Below are 21,502 nucleotides of genomic sequence, written 5' to 3' on the forward strand. Positions count from 1 at the left end.
GAACTTAAGAATCGTTGGGCTCCTGGAGGGGTCTGAAGGAGCGCACGCTGGGGCATACATTGCAGATATGTTTGAGAAGCTGCTGGGGGGATAGGGCATTCTCCTGACCCTTGGAGGTGGGCAGGGCTCACCGAGCACTCGCGAGGAAGCCGCGAACGTGCTGGTCTTCGTGAAAGGGAAAGGACTGGTGGTGGACTGAGAACTTTTGAACTTTGCTGCAATGTTCATGTTTCTTTTTCTTTTTGTTTCTCTGTTCTTTTTTTTTAAAAAAACAGTTTCTCATTTTTCATTTTGTGGAAGCTGTTTGTAATGCCTTCTGTATTGATTTGGGACCAGTGGCAAAGATGAGTTAGTTAAGGTTTTCATTTGCACTGTTGGGGGATGGAGGTGTGCTTGTTTAGATTTTGGTATTTTTCTGTCGGGCAATTGTGTGTGGATTGTTTGATGTTGGAGTATTTGTATGAGCGGGTGGGGAGGGAACAATAGGTGGGAGACTATCAGGCGCCAAAGTTGGGGGCCACCAAGCTAGCTGGGCGGGCTAGCTCACGGAAGCGTAGTGGGGTGTGTGCATATGTTTTGTTTATCAAAGGGGTTGGGTTACAGAGTGCTGTTACTAGGGGGGAGTGGGGGGAAATGTTCTGCTGGCGAGGGAGGGGCTTGGGCCAAGGGACAGAGGCGGTTGGGGTCGGGCCGGTGGAGGCGCGGAGCATGGGCTGGAGGTGGGCCCAAAAAAGGGGATGGCTGATCGGCGAAGGGGGGGATGCAATGAGCCCCACAACTAGGCTGAGCACCTGGAATGTTAAAGGGTTAAATGGGCTGGTCAAGAGGGCATATGTGTTCGTGCATCTTGGGGGACTGAAGGCGGACGTGGTAATGTTGCAGGAGATGCACCTTAGTGGAACAGACCAGATTAGATTGAGAAAAGGCTGGGTCAGTCAGGTCTTTCACTCGGGACTGGATTCAAAGACTAGAGGGGTCGCAACCCTGATCAATAAGCGGGTGGTGTTTGAGGTGGGTAGAATAGTTTTGGATGTGGAAGGTCGGTACATTATGGTCAGTGGGAAACCTGTGTATGTGCCAAATTGGGACGATTTGGAGTTTATGAAGAGGATGCTGGGGAAGATACCGGACCTGGACGTGCGCATTTTGGTCTTGGGAGGGGACTTCAACAGTTACTGACCCTGGTTTAGACCGGTCAAGCTCAAAATCGGGCAGGGTGCCAGCAATGGCAAAGGAACTAAAAGGGTTCATGGACCAGATTGGTTGGGGGGGGAAAGAGAGAAACTGTGGATCCATGGAGATTTGGGCAGCCGAGGGTGAAGGAGTTCTCCTCCTACTCACATGTGCATAAAGTGTACTCCCGGATTGATTTCTTCATTTTGAACAGGACCTTGCTGGCAGGGGTGGTGGACACTGGGTACTCAGCGATCACAATCTCAGACCATGCTCTGCACTGGGTTGACCTGCAGGTTAGTAAAGACAGTAACTAGGGCCCACACTGGAGGTTAGATGTGGGACTTTTGGCTGACGAAGGGGTGTGTGAGCGGCTGAGGAAATGTATTCAGAACTACCTGCAGGTCAACGACACGGGAAATTTCAGCAGCAATGGGCTGGGAAGCACTGAAGGCAGTGGTCAAAGGGGAGCTGATCTCGATACGGGCCCATAGGGCGAAGGTGGACAGGGCAGAGACGGACCGACTGGTTAAGGAGATGCTACAGCTTGATAGGTACGCGGAGACCCCAGGGGCAGGGCTTTTAAGGGAACGGTGGAGGCTACAGGCAGAGTTGGCTTGTTAATCACAGGGAGAGTGGTGGAGCAGCTGAGAAAGGCGAGGGGGTGGGTGGGCGATCCATGAGCATGGAGAGAAGGCCAGCAGAATGCTTGCACAGCAGCTTAGAAAGAGGGAGGCAGCCAGGGAGATAGGGAAAGTAAATGACGGAGATGGGAACCTGGTTGGAGATTCAGCAGGGGTGAATAAGGCGTTTAGGTATTTCTACAGTAGGCTGTATTGGTCGGAACACCCGAAGGGGCCGGAGGGGATGAATAACTTCTTGGGGGGGCTGAATTTCCCAAAGGTGGACGGGGTGCTTTTCTTGTAATTTTTGCTATGTGGATGCAAACATTTTGTGATTTATTCAAATTTTATTAAAGTAGAGACTTTTTTGGGAAATACATGAAAGCCACGTGTACTTTCGGGAGACCTGCAGGCCATTTAGCCTCTTAACTTGCTCCACCGTTGATAAGATCATGATTGTTCTGATTGTGGCCTCAACTCCACTTTGCTACTTACCACAATACTTACCTTCAATTCTGAATAACATCACCGAAACTGTGTATTTGAAGGTTACCTGATTCTGAAAAACCGTAATTGTGCCGCATTAATCAACGCTCTGAAAATATTTTTGGAATAGCATCATTGTTCTGTAAAATTAGAATATTGCTTCTACTTACACTGGGGAAATTGAACAGTGAAAAGATGGGGGCAACAGTAGATATAGCCAGGCATACTCAAAACTTGCTTTTTAACTAAAAGCTTTAATGTTTAATTTATGGCAGCGGAGTAAGAGCTCTTAATTGAGATAGTGGGGAGGAATAGGGCAAGATACTGCCCTGAGATTTTTAAATTTTACATTAATGGTATACCATTTCTGTAACACAGTCAAATCAAAAGCAAGCTGGAAGTGTGATTTGTAACTTAATGTGCCGTGTATTTTTCTGATGTGGGTGCCTGCTGAATATTGTACTAAGAATGTAATTAAGTCCATCATTTCAATTTTATTTTATGCAGGTAACTTGTGCAAATTTGTGTAGTACTTGAGAAAAGTTTTCTTTAAGATGGCCCAATAGGCTACGGCACTACATAATGCAGTATAAAGCTATACAGGCTTGAGCTTTGACTAATCACAAACCTGAGAATATCTGAGCAAGGTGAGCAGCCAGGGATTTTCAATTGCTACCTGCTCTCCAGGATGAGGATTGAGATAAATTAACCACGGTTGCCACTTCTAATTCTTGTCCAGTGCCCCCTGAAAGGCAAAGGTTAGAACGTTGGGTGATATTTTCCTTTTTAAATTATTCATTCATTGGGATGTGGGTGTTTTACATCCCCAATTGCTGCCTGTGCTGGTGCTAAGCTGCCTTTAAACTGCTGCAATCCATGTGGTGTAAGTGCACCCACAGTGCTGTTAAGCAATGAGTTTCAGGATTTTGATCCAGTGACCGTGAAGTAACGGCGATATATTTCCCAGTCAGGATGGCTTGAGTGGTTTAGAGTTGGATTTGTTTATTGTCACATGCACCTAGGTACAGTGAAAGGAATTGTTCTGCATGCAGTCCAGACAGATCATTCCATACATGAAAAGAAAACATAGGGTGTACATAAATACACAATGTAAATACATAGACACAGGCATCAGGTAAAGCATACAGGAGTGCAGTACTGCTCAGTAGAGAAGATATGTGAAGAGATCAGATCAATTCATAAGAGGGTCATTCTGGAGTCTGGCAACAGCAGGGAAGAAGCTGTTTTTCAATCTGTTAGTGTGTGTTCTTGGACTTTGTATCTCCTGCCTGATGGCAGAAGTTGGAAGAGTGAGTAAGCCGGGTGGGAGGGATCTTTGATTATGCTGTCTGCTTTCCCCAGGCACCGGGAGGTGTAGAGTTGATGGATGGGAGGCAGGTTCACATGATGGACTGGACTATGTTCACAACTCCCTGTATGTACTTTCTTACGGTCTTGGGCCGAGCAGTTGCCATACCAGGCTGTGATGCAGCCAGATAGAATGCTTTCTATGGTGCATCTTATTGGGCTGTGGGGGTGAGATGAACACAGGCACTGGGAGAATGTGCAAACTCCACACAGACAGTGACCATGGGCCTGGATCTAACCCGGGTCCTCAGCGCCATGAGGCAGCAATGCTAACTGCTGAACGACTGTGCTGCCCGAGATATACATTGTTAATGTATGGTCAAGGAAATTGACAGGGGTAGACAGCTGAATACACAGGCCAAAATCAAAGGACAACAAAAGTATAATTGCCCAGACCCTGAAAAGCCAGACTTGCCATCTAGCAGCCTCAGAAAGCAGAGATGCCAGTTTCTAGCCACCAAACCTGAAGGCCAAATTTACAGCAAACAAGCTTCTAACTCTTTGAGCAAAGACCATGCAGAGAGAAACATTGTAACCCTGTTCCAAAATATCTTCGCTGGACCAGGGAAAAAGATGGTTCCCAGACTGGAGCATCTTCCCTGTATTGTATGGCCATGATCTAATTGAATGGCGGAGCAGGCTCGAGGGGCCAGATGGCCTACTCCTGCTCCTAGTTCTTATGTTCTTATGTTCTTATTCAATTTGGATGTTTGGGGAACAGGAAAGTTCAGCTATCGTAGATATATTTTGTAATAAGTGGTATGTTCTATATATTAGTAATTCGTGCATAAGAACTAGGAGCAGGAGTAGGCCATCTGGCCCCTCGAGCCTGCTCCGCCATTCAATTAGATCATGGCTGATCTTTTGTGGACTCAGCTCCACTTTCCGGCCCGAACACCATAACCCTTAATCCCTTTATTCTTCAAAAAACTATCTATCTTTACTTTAAAAACATGTAATGAAGGAGCCTCAACTGCTTCACTGGGCAAGGAATTCCATAGATTCACAACCCTTTGGGTGAAGAAGTTCCTCCTAAACTCAGTCCTAAATCTACTTCCCCTTATTTTGAGGCTATGTCCCCTAGTTCTGCTGTCACCCACCAGTGGAAACAACCTGCCCACATCTATCCTATCTATTCCCTTCATAATTTTAAATGTTTCTATAAGATCCCCCCCCTCATCCTTCTAAATTCCAACGAGTACAGTCCCAGTCTACTCAACCTCTCCTCATAATCCAACCCCTTCAGCTCTGGGATTAACCTAGTGAATCTCCTGCACACCCTCCAGCGTCAGTACGTCCTTTCTCAAGTAAGGAGACCAAAACTGAACACAATACTCCAGGTGTGGCCGCACTAACACCTTATACAATTGCAACATAACCTCCCTAGTCTTAAACTCCATCCCTCTAGCAATGAAGGACAAAATTCCATTTGCCTTCTTAATCACCTGTTGCACTTGTAAACCAACCTTCTGTGACTCATGCACTAGCACACCCAAATCTCTCTGAACAGCGGCATGCTTTAATATTTTATCGTTTAAATAATAATCCCATTTGCTGTTATTCCTCCCAAATGGATAACCTCACATTTGTCAACATTGTATTCCATCTGCCAGACCCGAGCCCATTCACTTAACCTATCCAAATCCCTCTGCAGACTTCCAGTATCCTCTGCACTTTTCGCTTTACCACTCATCTTAGTGTCATCTGCAAACTTGGACACATTGCCCTTGGTCCCCAACTCCAAATCATCTATGTAAATTGTGAACAATTGTGGGCCCAACACAGATCCCTGAGGGACACCACTAGCTACTGATTGCCAACCAGACAAACACCCATTTATCCCAACTCTTTGCTTTCTATTAATTAACCAATCCTCTATCCATGCTACTACTTTACCCTTAATGCCATGCATCTTTATCTTATGCAGCAACCTTTTGTGTGGCACCTTGTAAAAGGCTTTCTGGAAATCCAGATATACCACATCCATCGGCTCCCCGTTATCTACTGCACTGGTAATGTCCTCAAAAAATTCCACTAAATTAGTTAGGCATGACCTGCCTTTTACAAACCCATGCTGCGTCTGCCCAATGGGACAATTTCTATCCAGATGCCTCGCAATTTCTTCCTTGATGATAGATTCCAGCATCTTCCCTACTACCGAAGTTAAGCTCACTGGCCTATAATTTCCTGCTTTCTGCCTACCTCCTTTTTTAAACAGTGGCGTCACGTTTGCTAATTTCCAATCCACCGGGACCACCCCAGAGTCTAGTGAATTTCGGTAAATTATCACTAGTGCATCTGCAATTTCCCTAGCCATCTCTTTTAGCACTCTGGGATGCATTCCATCAGGGCCAGGAGACTTGTCTACCTTTAGCCCCATTAGCTTGCCCATCACTCCCTCCTTAGTGATAACAATCCTCTCAAGGTCCTCACCTGTCATAGCCTCATTTCTATCAGTCGCTGGCATGTTATTTGTGTCTTCCACTGTGAAGACCGACACACAAAACCTGTTCAGTTCCTCAGCCATGTCCTCATCTCCCATCTTAATTGTGTGAGAGAAAACAGTCCTGTTGTTTGGATTTGTCTTTGATAACTCGTCTTTAATTGTCACATGGCAACTGGGCTATATATTCTCACTGGTGTTTCGCTTGTCTCCTCACACCAAAACAAACTATACACCCCCACGAACTAGTGTTCCAAGTTCAGATACCATTGCAGATAACATTAGCGTGCTTCATGACAATGATATTCAATAACCTTTGAATTGAGCTGCTTTATTTTCCAGTGAGCAGGAGCTTTCAAAATTGTGGGTAAAAATAGCTAGGTTAAATTTCTATAAATAGAAAGAGAATGCTGGAAATACGTAGCCAGTCAGGCAGCATCTGTGGAGAATAGTTAAACTTTCAGGTTGATGACCATTGACCTGTCTGGTGAATGTTTTCCACGCTGCAGTTGCTACCTGACTTTATTTCCAATATTTTCTGTTTTTATTTCAAATTCTAGTGTCTGATGTATTTTAGTTTTGTTTTGCACTCAGTTACTGTTGGTCCAAAACATGCAGTGCACGTTCCACGAATAACTTAAAAAAAAAATTTTTGAATATCCAATTCATTTTTTCCAATTAAGGGGCAATTTAGCGTGGCCAATCCACCTAACCTGCACATCTTTGGGTTGTGGGGGTGAAACCCACGCAGACACGGGGAGAATGTGCAAACTCCACATGGGCAGTGACCCAGGGCCGGGATTCGAACCCAGGTCCTCAATGCCGTAGGCAGCAATGCTAACCACTGTGCCACCGTGCCGCCCCGTTCCACGAATAACTTGAATAGATTATTAAAATGCTGCATTACTTTTTTTTGAAAATAATTTTTAAATTTTCAGTTTACCTTTCAGTGGCCTTGGAGAGCAAAAGGAAATTTTGTGCAAAATTATATGTAAAATAAAATTATGAAAATAAGTAGGTTCCAAGTGATGGCTGTGATTGGACTTTTAAGAATGACTCAGCACTATCTTCTAACTTTATTGTGGGATTTAGGAATATATTCTTCACAAGTTTGAATTGTCCAGATGCTAATATTCTATTTAGGTCAGATTAGTATTTCGACCTAATGCTTTAGTAGTTCTGCTGAAGCTCCAATTTAAGATAAAAGCAAATTACTGTGGATGCTGGAATCTGCAACAAAAGCCGAACAATCTCTGGTCTGACAGCATCTGTGGAGGGAGAACTGGAGCTAACGTTTTGAGTCTGGGTGACTCTCTGTCAAAGCTCATTTTAAGAGGTGTGTTTGCTATAATTCACAAATGGGTGTTTAGTTTTTGCAGTTGCTTCAAACACCTTTTCTTCTTTGATTTCAGACGCGAATGCAGAGCCTCCAGCCAGACCCAGCAGCCCGGTACAGGAATGTAATGGATGCCTTGAAGAGGATTGTCCGCACCGAAGGATTTTGGAGGCCAATGAGGGGATTAAATGTGACTGCCACTGGTGCTGGGCCAGCACATGCTCTCTACTTTGCGTGCTATGAAAAAATTAAAAAGACACTGAGTGATACCATTCATCCGGGTGGCAATAGTCACATAGCTAATGGTATTAATTACTACTTCAGTGATTCTTCTTCAGTTAAGCACCCTTATGCCCACTTCTTCCCGTTTGTTTATTTCATATAATCTCTTAATGCTCTGTGCAGGTGCCACCAGAATGTTCACCTAATGCTGAAAACTACTTGTGCTGTCCTGGTTTTAAATCTACTAATCTGCCTTCCTGTAAGCATGTTAGTCTTTTTCTAGCTTTGATTTCTTCTAGTTCATTGCTATGATGTAACTTAGTTTGCACATTGTGATTCTGAATAGAGAATTACATGTTGAGACCTATTAGATTGGGTGAGCCTAGCCAACTATAGCACACTTCTCGACACTCTGCTATTTGGGATACTAGTTTAACAAGTCGTAATATCGTGTTCACCATGGGTATAAACAGCAGGTACTTCAATCTATTAAATGCAAATAAATATATTAAACCATGTGTACTTTTGGCGGTGACATGCTGGAAACATGTTTCCTGCCAACAGCTCAAAGCAAGATATAATTTCTATGTCTGTTTTTAAAAAGGAAAAAAAAAAATCAAGGATTTGTTTGAGGTAAACATGATGGATGCATTTAAGGTACTAGAAAAGTACATGAGGGCAGAGAAAGATATGTTGGTTAGGTGGGAGGAGATTCATGTAGTGCCTAAGTTAGGCCATGTGGCCTTTTTCTGTGAAATTCTCAGATGGTTTCAATGAAAATTATTTTATATTTTAGTTAAAACCTCTACGTAGTTCATATTAAATATTTATAGAAATGTCACAATTCTTCCCAATACAGTACAGCTTTTTGCACTTTCAAATATTAATTTATTTCGGTAAAATCAAGTTTTAAAAATAAAATTAGGTTACAGTAGCAATATTGGTACATTTTTAATTTGCAAATAGATTTATTGAAGGTTTAGTAACATTTTGTGACTACTTTCCTGTTCAGCGTATCTGGGTAGATATTTAAAGTGAATTTCCAGCACAGAAAAAGGCCACACTAATCTAACACCAACATATCGTTCTCTTCCCTCATGTACTTTTCTAGTCCCTTAAATGCATCCATGATGTTTACCTCAATCACGAGTGGCTGAATTCCTTGATGTTTTTTTATCTAAGATGGTGCGGGTTTGTCTTGTTAACTCATTTAATAACCTGGTTAGTTTGAGGATGGAGAACTCTTGTTCCACTATTTATGCATCCCTGTCCCATCATTGTCATGAGCGCACAACTGCTATATTACTAAAATCTGGTTCACGATGACTTTGGCTTTACTATCTGTTTATATTGACTTAGAATCGTTAGTTTATGTTTAATTTGGAACTATTTTTGCTAAATACAGATATTACTTCTAGGTTTTTAATCATTCCAATTCCAGTCTACACCCATTGGTCCCCTTTAACTTATTAACTAATGTTCCTTCTGCTGTAAAACATCAATCACTATTCTTCTATTTCCTGGGTGTCCAAGCATGCTTTCTATGGAACAGACCCAGTTCTGCAAGTCTTATTTTACGCACTAGCTATGCTCCATCTAGTGGTGCAAACTTCCAAAAGCGATGTGTCCTTTCTTTAAAAAAAAATTCTGCACTATTGGTTTGGCTGGATTGTTGCCCTGATATTTGCTTTCCGGTTAGTCAGGCATGATCTTTCCCAGGTAATTTCTACACTCTCGGATGCACTAAACTCTTACAGACACCGACGCGCACGTGCAAACACAGAAGCAATCGAGATACGATATGAAAGTTTCAATTTGAAACTTGGTGGGGCTGGGGTTTGCTGATATAACGGGGCCTGTATATAAATTATGACTTGGATGACTGTCACTGTTCCTTGCCAAAGGATAACTTTGTCCCCAGGCTTTCTCATTGCTTTCCTCCCTGCAACACAGCTGACCCATTTTCTAAATTTCTCTACGATTCTCTTTATCCCAATACTAACTGCCTGTGTCACCTGCGTGTCCTCTAGTGGTTTAACTGCTTGCTAACAGCAATGCTGATGAATCTGCAGTAAATAAGTGAGAGGAGAAAATTGTGCATCATTTGAAGTTAGTGTGGTCCTGTTTTGCTTAAGAGCTGGTAACTCATTTGGCATTCCTTAGCCAGTTGCTCTTTCTCCTCAATCCCCTTCCTCAAGTCCCTTGTGTCTTGTTTACTTTTTCAGGTAATGTAATGTTTGGTAAGTAAAACACTGGTCTATTTTTTCCATTCTGGTTTGTGATTTTGAAGTTATTGACCAATAGTTTTAACTGAGAGTCTTTCCCAAGAAGTGCTAATTTGGAAGGACCAAATGTTGAAACACACTACTCGTTCAAATTGGACATCTGATCATTTTTGGATGCTTATTTTCTTGCCTGTTTTCTGGAAGAAACAATTTGATGCATTGACTGACATTTTAAAAAACTTGAATCAACCAGCAAGATCTTTCAGCTCTGCAAATCCTATAGCTTCTGTGGTTGCTGAATTTGTGGCTGTGTAGTCGGCTATTATTGATAGCTGACAGAATTGGTTGTACTATTGAGCACATTAACTATTGTTGGAGAGTGAATCATCTTGGTTAGAATCAAACTTGCAGAAAAATTCTGAGCAGTGCATTGATTCACTCCAATAGATGTTTGCATTTTAATCTTTGCTAGGATGTTGCAACATTTTAGTGTTGCAAATCTGAACAAAAAGTTTCTCCATATGAGAATGAGTGTTCTTCCTCTGCACATGTCCAACAGGGTGTCTGAACTTTTCCCCCCCTCCACCATCTCTCTCACATCCTTGGTGGTGCAGAGGTCATTTGCATCTTCTGCCTTCAATTAGTTGGAAACAGCCGCACATAGTCTGATGATCAAACTGAAAGGCTTCCGAGTAATATATCCTTAATTGGAGTGAGGCTGCCTAGTTTTTGCATTCAATAAATCCAACACTTTGGAGGGAGCTATGGTTCCTGTTGCTCTACTTGGCAGAATGAATGTCCTTTCTCAGTAGGATACTCTAGAAATTTTAGATGTGTCTTAACAAGCGAAAGAAATTGGCACCATCTTTCCTGAATTGCTCGTCCTGTAGAATGTGTGTGAACGTTCACTCTCAACAAGCTATTAAGATTAGGAGAAATAGTTAAATGTAAATTGAATATTGAAGAACATGATTTATGGGGTATTTTGTAGATATAGTGGTCACTGTGAAGTAAACTTGACCAAATGTTTCTTCACCCCCACCCCCTGGTTTGTATTCTACCTATTTCTCTCGACTAAACATGTGGATGAGGCAATTGCTCACTAAAATGTTTGAACAGATTTTTAATGGATGGATGCCAGAAAGAAACTGGTTGGGTTCAATGCATCTCATCTGTGATCAAAATAATAATATTTCTTCAGGCTATCTGCACTGAAGTGTGATTGCTCTGCCTTGGGGATCCTTGCACAGTGCCATAATGAATCCCCCACTCTCACCATCCTGGGGGTTACCATTGACCAGAAATTGAACTGGACTTGCCACGTAAATACAGTGGCTATTAGTGTAGGTCAAAGGCTGGGAATTCTGCGGTGAGTAACTCCCATCTCACTCCCCAGGTCAGCAATGTAATGGAATACTCACCGCTTGTCTGACTGAGTGCAGCTCCAACAATACAAGAAGCTGGACATGATCCAGGGCGAAACAACCTAGCTGATTGCTGCCCCTTCCATAAACATTCAATTCCTCCTACCGGCAAGCAGTGGCAGCCATGTGTGCCATCTACAGATGCACTGCAGGACCTCAATTACCATCTAGAACAAGAGCACAACCGTAGAACCACCTCTAGGTTCACCTCCAAGCCACTCACCATCCTGATTTGGAAATATATCGCCATTGCCTGTTACTGGGTCAAAACCCTGGATCTCCCTCCCTAACAGCACTGAGTATACCTACACCTCTGGGACTGCAGCGGTTCAAGGCAGCCCACCACTTTCGCAAGGGAAACTAGGGATGGGCAATAAAATTGCTGGTCTAGCCAGTGATGCCCATACCCTGTGAAATGAATTGGAAAAAATGTTAGTGCTCTCTCGAGTTGGGATCAAGTTTCCCCAGTGGCATTGGTAACTCTGGGTGACCTTCACCCATACTCACGTGTGGAGTTTCTTTTGCAGGTGCAGCAGGATGTGTGGCGACTTTGTTTCATGATGCGGCCATGAACCCTGCTGAAGGTAATGTTAACAAGGTTACAAAATCTACTGAAAAAAAGTTGACTGTTTCTTGCTGTTGACTTGTGTGTTTCAGGTACATTGGTTGTGAATCCACCCATTTTGTTTTCCTGCATACTTCAAAATCTACAAATGGAGACTTGGAATGAATTAACTGCAAGATTATAGTGTATTGTTTCTGGCTAATATTCTTCTGGAGAGCAAGTGTGGAATGATGTCAAATTAATGTACACTGGGCCAGATGTGTACTCAATTGGTAGCACTCTTGCTACCCTATTCAAAGTGTTTTTATCCCTTAACTAAAATCAGGAAAACAAATGATCTAGTAATATTGATGTCTGTGGGAGCTTGTTATGCACAAAATGGGTGTAGAGTTTTCTGCACTATAACAGTGATCACACTCGGTACTTGGTTGAAAGTGCTTTGAGAAGTCATGAAAGACTTATTTTTCTTCAAGTAACTAATTCCTTCCCAAATTGTTTTACTCAACAAAATTGGTTCCTCAAAAACATACAGCTACTTTTAAACTTTCATCTTTAAATGTGACTTCCTTAATTAACTGCATTTTGTGAAATATTATGACCCAAAGAGGCACTGGTTAAGAATGGGTTCTTGTGAGAGCTGGTTTTAAATGCTGCAGTTTAAACAAAAGATAACCCACATGGATAATCTGTTTTGTATTTTGGCTCATTAACACCATTCAAATCTGTTTCTCTGTCATTGTACTCACTGTGCTCTCTTGACTTGGGATAAAGCAAACTCATTTATAAAGAGGTGGAAATCAAAATGCACTCTGTCCAGGGCATGTAACTGATTTTTAAAAGATTCCAGTTTTTTGAGGTCCTGTTTTTAAATTGTAAGAGTTCTCAGAAACCATTCGAGGGGTGTCTGGAACATTGATCTTCCTCAGATCTTGGCAGTAATAAAGGTAAATGACATTTTTCTGATATGCCACTTAATTTAAAATGCATACAGTATCTCTTTTCTACCACCCCTCATTTTACACTTTGTAAATGCTGCTCAGAGGTTGCTGTCAGTGAATCTAATGGTGATATTCAAAGGTTCTGTTTAGTTTTCCGCCTGGACATTAAAGGTTGTGGATAACTTGTTCCCAGGCTTTCTCGAGTAAGGCTCACACTGCTTCATGTGAAATGCATTGCTCTATCCAGAAGTTAATTATTTTGTCTTTCCTTCCCTTGGGTGGGACTATGTGGTCTGCAATTTCTGCATCACATATTTTTGGTTAACATCTCGACAGATGAACCCTATCGTTGATCATTCTCTGGCATCATATTTTATTGTTCCAGCACTCTGCTATTGTGAATTATTTGTGTAATTTCAGGAATTTTAAAACTTCCTTGATGTTTTGTGCGCATCTAGTTTTTGTAGTACAGACCATAGTTCTAGAGTTCTACAGGCAATATTAAAATTACAAAAGCGGGTCTGCAACATGTGTAACTAAAGCTTCCTTTTCAGAAATCTATATTTTGATATCTTAAGCATAGTGAAGGTGCAACTATTGTGGAATTGTATATGTTTGACAATTCTAATGACTATTTTTGGCTAGTATTTCTAAAATTGGAGCTATCCCAGCTTGCACTGTGCAAATATAGATATGAAGCCTGTGCTTTTGTGGCAAAAAGGGAATTTGTTCTCCCTCCCACCTGCCATAAATTAATAGATTTGATCATTTTTAACTAGCAACCTGGACAGGTTTTGTAGGAGGAAAGGGTTTGACGAATGGTATTTTTCAGATCCTCTAACTTCTACAGCACATAATATTTAAGAGCTGGATGTTGGCAGCTGTGACATTACTGCTAAAGAGTAAGCCGTACTGGATAACATTTCTGTTTGTGTGTTCCATGTTCGCGGAAAGTTAAAGCAGGCTTTGTGCAAACATTGTAATGACATTTATGCTCATTCAGAAATGGAGTTGATGTTGGTGTCTCTGCCAATGTTTAACGGCTCAAGAACAAGTTGACTGTCAGCCCCCAAACTGGAAAGTGATGCCAAGTGTATGGGAATTAAACTTGGTGATTTGCTGTGGGTGAAGCAGATGATACAGATGCATTGTAACAGTTTGCCTGCCTGCTAAGTTGTGCTTGCTCTGTAATTTGTTTTTTAAATGCTCAGCTGACTCGACTCAAATTGACAAATGGTTCATGCCAGGACAGTCTAGGTAATGGATTTCTCTATGACTGCAGCTCGTCTGTCTGGCCATTGTTGATGCCCTCATTCTTTGCAGCTCGATGCTCCATCTAGAGGTGTAGACACCAGGATTTGTCCAGTATGGGCAGATGCATTCCAACAACCAGCACTTTTGGCTTATTTATTGCAGTGATTTCGAGTTTTGTAAAAAATCACATGTTCTCTAAAATTCAATATATAGATTTGCCTGGATTAAAGACGTTAAACAATGGTTCAAGAAAATGACCAGACGCCCAAATGACAGTGGGAATTGGTGTTGAATGACAAGTTGCAGACGTTTAGAGAGCTTGCTTTAAAAAGGAAAACCGTTTGTGTTTTTAATAGCTTAATTAGTGTCATCTTGTGAAGGGAATGTGCAGCTGGGGAAGGCAAGGTCATGGATGTGAACACTTGATGCAGAGTGGGGAAAGGCAGGTTCTTGGGATCTTGCAGGTGCATTGGGTGCTGATAGGTCACCTGCAATCTGAGCGTTTTTTGGGGGGGTCAAATTTGATGTTTACATTCGTCACTTATTTCCTGAAAATAACAGGGTTTTTTTTCTCCCAAAGATTTTTGAGCAGCATTCTGCTCCGTATGTAAACAAAGCACATTGCAGCTGCTGTGTTTCAAATGGTGAATACCATTAATAACTTCTCGGCTGCATGCATTGCTTTTAATTTCTCTGCTGTTTTTTAATCCTTTTTTCTCTCTATCTTCCCCCATCCCTCCCCAACCATCAATTCTCTACTTTCCTAAAGGTGTTGACTACATGTTGGGGAATTGTGGCCATCCAGTATCTAGTCCAAGTGACCATTCTTTATGTAGGAGCCTAGATATTCGTGCTAGTGGGCTATTCAACTGTGGAGGGCAACACAATTGTGTCCTATCCCAGTGTCCATCAATGTGCTTCCCAGAGGTAAATAAACAATGACTTAGAGCGGGAACTTGTCTAATTCTTTGTTCTACCCTTCCTCCTTCGTTCTCTTCCTCCCCAACTATCTTAAGTTATGAACATAGCTTCAGGCAGTGTCAATAAATATGGTATTGAGTTTTCCTCGGTTCCTGACTTGAGTATAGATATAACCCAAAAATGTCTGTAGTTCTAATACTGATGGCAACGTTTTGGAATCCTCCCATCTAATATGTTCTGGGCTACATCTTATTTGATTCTTGAATTAAAATTCCAATTGCATGAAGCTCTCTGTTTATTATAACCGACATACTCCACTGACTGTATTAAGAATGCTTTCTATCTTGACTTTTTATTCCTTCTCTTGAAAGTTCTTTCTCATTGGGAGGCTTTTCACAAGCACTTTTATTTCACTTATCACACTTGATGGATAAGTCTGGACAGTGAATGTGGCCATGTTATCAGGGGAACTCCACAGCAAACATATTCTCACCCATTGACAGGCAGGCGCATGTATCAACACACACTTTACTACAATTTTACAGAGTAACGATTTGGAGTTGAAATATTGATGTAAACTTCCTTGAACCCTCAAGTTGTCCCGCCATTTCACTATTGTAAATAAAAATGTGCAGAGGTTGAAGCAGAATGCTCAATCTCTGCATTGAGCAGAATTCCTATTGTCAGGGACTGAGCGACAGCCTTGGATATTCTGGTTTGACGTTTGCTTTGTAAGAGGTAGGTATTGGGATCTTTGCATAATATGTCTAGCTTTTTAAAAAATAGATATTTTTATTCATCCTATTTTCATAATTTTCACCATACAAAAGAGAAACAGAAACAAATTAAACAACCCCAGCAATATAAAAAAAAATGTCTCTTTTACCCCCAACCCCATTCAATGGCAACCAATTCCTGAAAATACTCAATGAAAAAAAAAAAACCGCAAGAAATGTAGAAGCCCTCCTTCGCCCCCCTCAGCTCAAACCTCACCTTCTCTAGGGTCAAAAAGTCCCGCAGGTCCCCCTGCCACATTGAGGCACAGGGTGGAGAGGCTAACCTGCATCCCAATGACCAGTCAGCGAGGCGAAGGCTAAAAAAGTCTGCCCCCGCACCTGCCTGCAACTCAGGCCAGTCCGACACCCCGGAAATGGTTTCTAGGGGGACTGGGCTCCACATCCGTATGCAAGACCCCCGAGGTTGTGCTGGATACCTCCTGCCAAAACCTTTCCAGCTTCAGACAGGACCAAAGCGCACAAATATGATTTGCAGGGCCCCTCCCACATTGCTCACAGACATCCTCCACCCCCTCAAACAGCCAGCTCACACTCTATATTGTGAGGTGCGCCCATTACACGACATTCGATTGTACCGGCCTTAGACTTGCACACAAGGCTGAGGCATTTACCCTCCGCAGCACCTCACACCACAGTCCCGCTTCCATCGCCTCTTCTCTTTCTCTTTCTCTCTCCCCCCCCCCCCCCGCTCTTCCTCCTACTTTGACGCAATCTCCTCCATAGATGCCTTTCCTCCAAGATCCTCCTATAAGATCTCTGAACCCCCCCCCCCGCCTCCAGCAACAAGGAGGCCGTGCTATCTGGAAGGTTAGGAAAACCTTCTTTGCAAATTCCCGAGCCTGCAGGTGCCTGAACCCTTCCCCATCCCCCAATTCCTCCAAGCTCTCGAATCGTCCCCAAGAATCAAGTCCTTCATTTCCTTGATCACCCTCTTGTCCCATCTCTGAAACCTTGCATCCATCCTCCTAACTCAAATCCATATTTCCCCATAATCGTAGTCCCCCTGTTCTGGTCCCCAACTTAAACTGTTGCCTAAACTGCCTCCAGATCTTCAGTGGCCACCACCCACTGTGCTCACGGAGTACTTTCCCGGAGCCATTGGAAACGGTGCCGTTGCCAGTGCCCGCAACCCCAACCACCTACACGAGCCCACCTCCATCTTAACCCATTGGGCCTCCCCCTCATTTCAGCCCCGCACCTTCTCCGCATTTGCTGCACAATAGTACTACAGCACATTTGAGGCCAAGCCTGTCGCTCGCTCTGCAAAACCAGCCTCCTAATCCTGGCCACATTCTCTCTCTCTCGCGCTCTCTCTTTTCTCTCTTCCCCCCCCCCCCCCCCCCCCCCCCCCGCAAAAAACAAAGATTAATTTGTGGACCACCCAGAAGAGCAAGTTTGGTTTAAAAAAAAAGACCAGCAGGCAAATAGGAACAATAGGAAATAGGAACAAAAATCGCGATAGCACATTCATGTTAACTGTCTGCACCCGGCCCGCCAACGGGAGGTTGTTCCCACCTTGCTAAGTCAGCCTTTACCTTCACCGCCAGACTAGTGAAATTATATCTTCGGAGCCCACCCCAGTCCCTAGCCACCTGCACCCCCAATAACCTAAAGTGGGTTGCCTTCAGATGGAAATAATATGTCTAGCTTGTAAGCAAACTACCGTTTCCAATTTCTCCAGTATACATTAAGCAATAGTTTGCAATCTCCATCTGACAAGCCTTAGTTGACTCATGGGTTTTAATGGGCATGCCAAAACACTTGTATATAGAAAGTAATCTAAAATAGTGTGCCTAAAACTCAAATTTTATATATAATATATAAATTGCATCCATTTGAAAATCAAGTCCATGGACACACATTTTTAGATTACTTTCAAACCCGAGTGTATAAAATGACTTTTTTATGTGAGCACAGTAAGAAGTCTTACAACACCAGGTTAAAGTCCAACAGGTTTGTTTCAAACACTAGCTTTCAGTGCACTGCTCCTTCCTCAGGTGAATTTTTAATGTGAAACTGTGTATTGGCATGCTTTTCAAATCTCCATCCAAAATATTGAGGCACAAAAATGTTTTCTAGATGAGTGATTGGCTGTCCATCGACAGTCCATTGTAACATACTCGGCACAACATCGAGGGCCGAAGGGCCTGTTCTGTGCTGTACTGTTCTTTTAAAAAAAAAAAAAAAAAAAAAATGGTTGGGGGTAGTGATGGGCTGGCAGATTGCAGGAGCCATTCAAACACTGCCAAAATGATTCAACAGTAAAGTGAATTAACCATTGGCAACTAACTTCTTAAACTGCCTGACCTGAAACTCAAATTCCCTCCCTGCATCTGTCTCAATCTCTTGCCTTTCCTTCGAATGTTGCTTTAAAATTGCTTCTTTAACCCTTTTGTCATGTGACTTAATATCTCCATATGTGGCTTGATGTCAAATTGTTCCATAAAGATCTTGTAAACTTCTTTTGAGACGTAGTACATTAAAGGTGCTATATAAATGTTATTTTGAACTGTTTATAACTTGACTGCTTTGGAAACTGCAGCTTTTAAAATAGCTATTTCTAGCTAGAACATTGCATTTTAAACAAAAATCTTCTGATGGCTTATTGGGGAAATCTATCAGCTTGGTTGCTTTCCCCTTTAATCACTGAAACATGCCAGGTTTGCAAGTCTGAGGTGTTATTTATTTTATATAAGGAAACTTCAAGTGACAACTGTGGTCCAGTTTAATGAAGCAGGGTTGCAGGAAGAGCAAAATCGATCTGCTGTCTGTTCACATGCTGGACAAGGCTTGGCTGGGGTGCCTGAGGTGAATAGCTTACTAAAAATGTCGAGGATCACAATTGATAAATAGATAGCCATTTGGCAGAAGTACCTGTAGGCTACTGACACCCGTGGAACTGCACTGCACCATTACCAGTGATGCATATTGTGATACATAAGTGTTGTAATCTCAACCCCATATTGTGTGTTTATCAAATTTAATTTGTTTTAAATTATTAGATCCATTAGCACTGTCTGCTAAGTTACTAAATTGACTCACTACAGATGAATAACTGCTTCATTTTAAAATTCTGCTAACTGCTTTCCTGCTATAATGGTTGGGGCTAAAAAAACACTCTACAAATGCCAAGAAGTTTCTTTTATTAAGGATTTATGCAGAGATTTGAAAGCTGCACTGAGTGCTTCTATCTTCCTGCAGCACTCCCCACAGCCTTTTGAGTTTAATAATTGCTGAATTTCAATGCTTGCATCACAGCTAATTTTATTCAGGACTACATTTCTAAGAGCTTTTGTATGAAGTTGACATCAGTGCATAGAGAAGGGCTGGGCCAGGTTTGAAACGCTAGCTGCAGTAGTAACTGTTTTTAGAAAAAAAATAATTGGATATGCTCAAATTAATTTTTTTTAAATGGCCTTGTTGCAGGTCACCAATATTAGAATTGAGCAGTTTTCCCTTTAGTACTGTAGTGTTTCTAGTTCAATAAAAAATTGCATAGGAAGTTAACCTGTCAGCATTTTATGAATTAGAAAGTTTCTCATGCTTGAAATTTTCTCTGAAGCCCGGGGGAAATGTCAATGCAGCGTATCGGGTATAACCACAGCAAGAATTTGGTGAGTTGTGGGCAAATAGTAGGCTTAGGATGTCAAAATCTATTGATGTATTTTCAGTGCAGAGAGAAGGGAAAATATACAAGGTGGCGTATTTGCAACTTTGACAGATAATTCGCTAATTTCTTTGCTGCCATAATGTCAATAAATGAAACAAGTCTAAGAGTAGTACGAATTCTAACTCCTGATAAACATTTTTAATCATTCTTTCTGTTCCTGCCAGCCGATGGTGGGAAATTATGCGTCAAAATGTGACCGATGACTGACTGTCCAGTACGGTTTGTTTTTAATGCAATTTGGTTTCAGAATTGAAATGGTAATTATGCTGGGCAATTTAACCAAATCAGAGATTGAATTTTTTTGTGTCAGAGCTATCAGCGTGAAGGGAATATGGGGCAGTGGCGTGTATATGGATTTGGTCATGGGTCAGCCATGATTTAATTGAACAGTGGAACAGGTTTGAGGGGCTCAACGGCCTACTGTTGTGTTCCTAATTTTGTGTATCTTTAATATATGATAATTGTACACTGAATTAACGTTGCACATTTGAAGTTTACATTGTGCACCGCAGAGTAACAATTTCTTGTAAGAGTAATGTCTTTTGTATCTAAAAACGAGAACATTTTATGCATTTGCAAATAATTGTTTTTGTGCTGGCTGGTGTGTCAGGAGAAAAGTTGCTAACGGTGTTTCACTAACTTGTTTTCTATTTTCTCCCTTTGTTTTAATGCTTTGCTTTTGTTGCTCTAACCCATCTCTCTTTGACATGGCCTGCACACGTGACCTGGGATGCCATGGAATCCGTGTCCACACCCGTTTGCTTCGAATTGGAACGTTTTGTATTGATCCGTTGTTAAACTACATAGTGGTGAAGCAAAGGATGCAGATGTACAACTCCCCCTACAAACGTGTCTTGGACTGTATGAGGACCGTGTGGAAAAATGAAGGGGCTGGAGCATTCTATCGAAGCTACACCACCCAACTAACTATGAACATCCCCTTCCAGGCTGTTCATTTCATGACTTATGAGTTCCTGCAGGAGAAATTGAATCCGCACAGACAATACAACCCCTCCTCGCACATGCTCTCAGGAGCTATGGCAGGGGCTGTCTCAGCAGCGGTAACAACACCACTGGACGTTTGCAAAACACTACTAAACACGCAGGAATCCCTGGCTCTAAACTCCCTCAACATCAGCGGACATCTTTCTGGCATGGCAAATGCCTTCAGGACGGTTTACCGGCTGGGTGGTATCCCAGCGTATTTTAAGGGGGTTCAGGCCAGAGTTATCTATCAGATGCCATCTACAGCTATTGCCTGGTCTGTGTATGAGTTCTTCAAATACTTCATTAGCAAACATCACCGTGAAAGAAGGTCAACATACTGAAGTTCAATGAGCCAGCACTGATGCCATAGAAACTTATTTGGACTTCATTGCTCCTATCTTTCCATTGTTGCACCCTTTTTAATGAGGGAATCTGGCAGTAGAGCTGACCCAAGCTGCACTCTTTCAATTGAGTAGAATTATCACCATGTCTCCTGACCACAATGTCAAACCAAAGTTTGTGTATTTGCTGTAACATCTAAAATGACAGGTAGACTTGGCCGTTGTCGACAAGGAAAACGCACAGGTATTTGCTGCTGGCAAGTGTTGGGCACATTTAAAGGCCAAACAATTGTTTTAAGATTTTTCCTTTTGGATACTTTTTTTCCTCCTCCAGTTTGCTGGGCTGGTTTAAACAATGTTTTTTTAAAAAAAAGCACATACAAGTTTACATGTTTAGCAAAGCGTCAACTGTTGCACCTATGTATGTATGTATGTGTCCTGTACCAAGTACTTCAACCACTGCCAAGGTAGGCATCAAACTGCTTAGCACAAAGCAAATACTGTTTGTTTTCAAAACTGTATTTCCCTGCACTCTTTGTACTACATCAAGCTTTTTCATGCCTACATTTGCATCAGCGATGTACCTAAATCAGAACTGAAATGTAGCCCTTTATATTCACTGGAATATTATTCTGGAATTATTTTATCCAGCTAAATTCTTTGATGTAGAAAAAAGGGTTTTCACAAGGAAGATGATTAAACAAAAAGCCAAGAAATGTTGTGTTGTCA

General features: G+C 42.1%; 1 protein-coding gene and 1 long non-coding RNA gene across 4 annotated transcripts in view; both read left to right on the forward strand.

The window, feature by feature from the left end:
• slc25a28 (solute carrier family 25 member 28) overlaps positions 1–21,489 on the forward strand; it is a 52,564-nt gene extending 31,075 nt beyond the window's left edge. For 2 of the 3 annotated variants that reach the window (XM_038773277.1, XM_038773278.1), the window contains 3 exons: positions 7,506–7,734; positions 11,828–11,884; positions 20,253–21,489. In XM_038773277.1, the coding sequence (XP_038629205.1) occupies positions 7,506–7,734; positions 11,828–11,884; positions 20,253–20,773 (807 nt within the window). In that variant the 3' untranslated portion in view covers positions 20,774–21,489. Of the gene's footprint in view, positions 1–7,505; positions 7,735–7,834; positions 7,911–11,827; positions 11,885–20,252 lie in introns of those variants that run through there. The other variant, XM_038773279.1, reaches the window with a different exon arrangement.
• Positions 11,891–19,154, forward strand: LOC119950659. The gene is made up of 2 exons (XR_005457384.1): positions 11,891–14,984; positions 18,472–19,154. It is a non-coding gene; the product is annotated as an uncharacterized LOC119950659 (long non-coding RNA).
• Positions 21,490–21,502: the final 13 nt, after the last annotated feature.

This window comes from Scyliorhinus canicula, chromosome 16 (genome assembly GCF_902713615.1).
Source record: "Scyliorhinus canicula chromosome 16, sScyCan1.1, whole genome shotgun sequence".
Classification (NCBI taxonomy): Eukaryota; Metazoa; Chordata; class Chondrichthyes; order Carcharhiniformes; family Scyliorhinidae; genus Scyliorhinus; species Scyliorhinus canicula.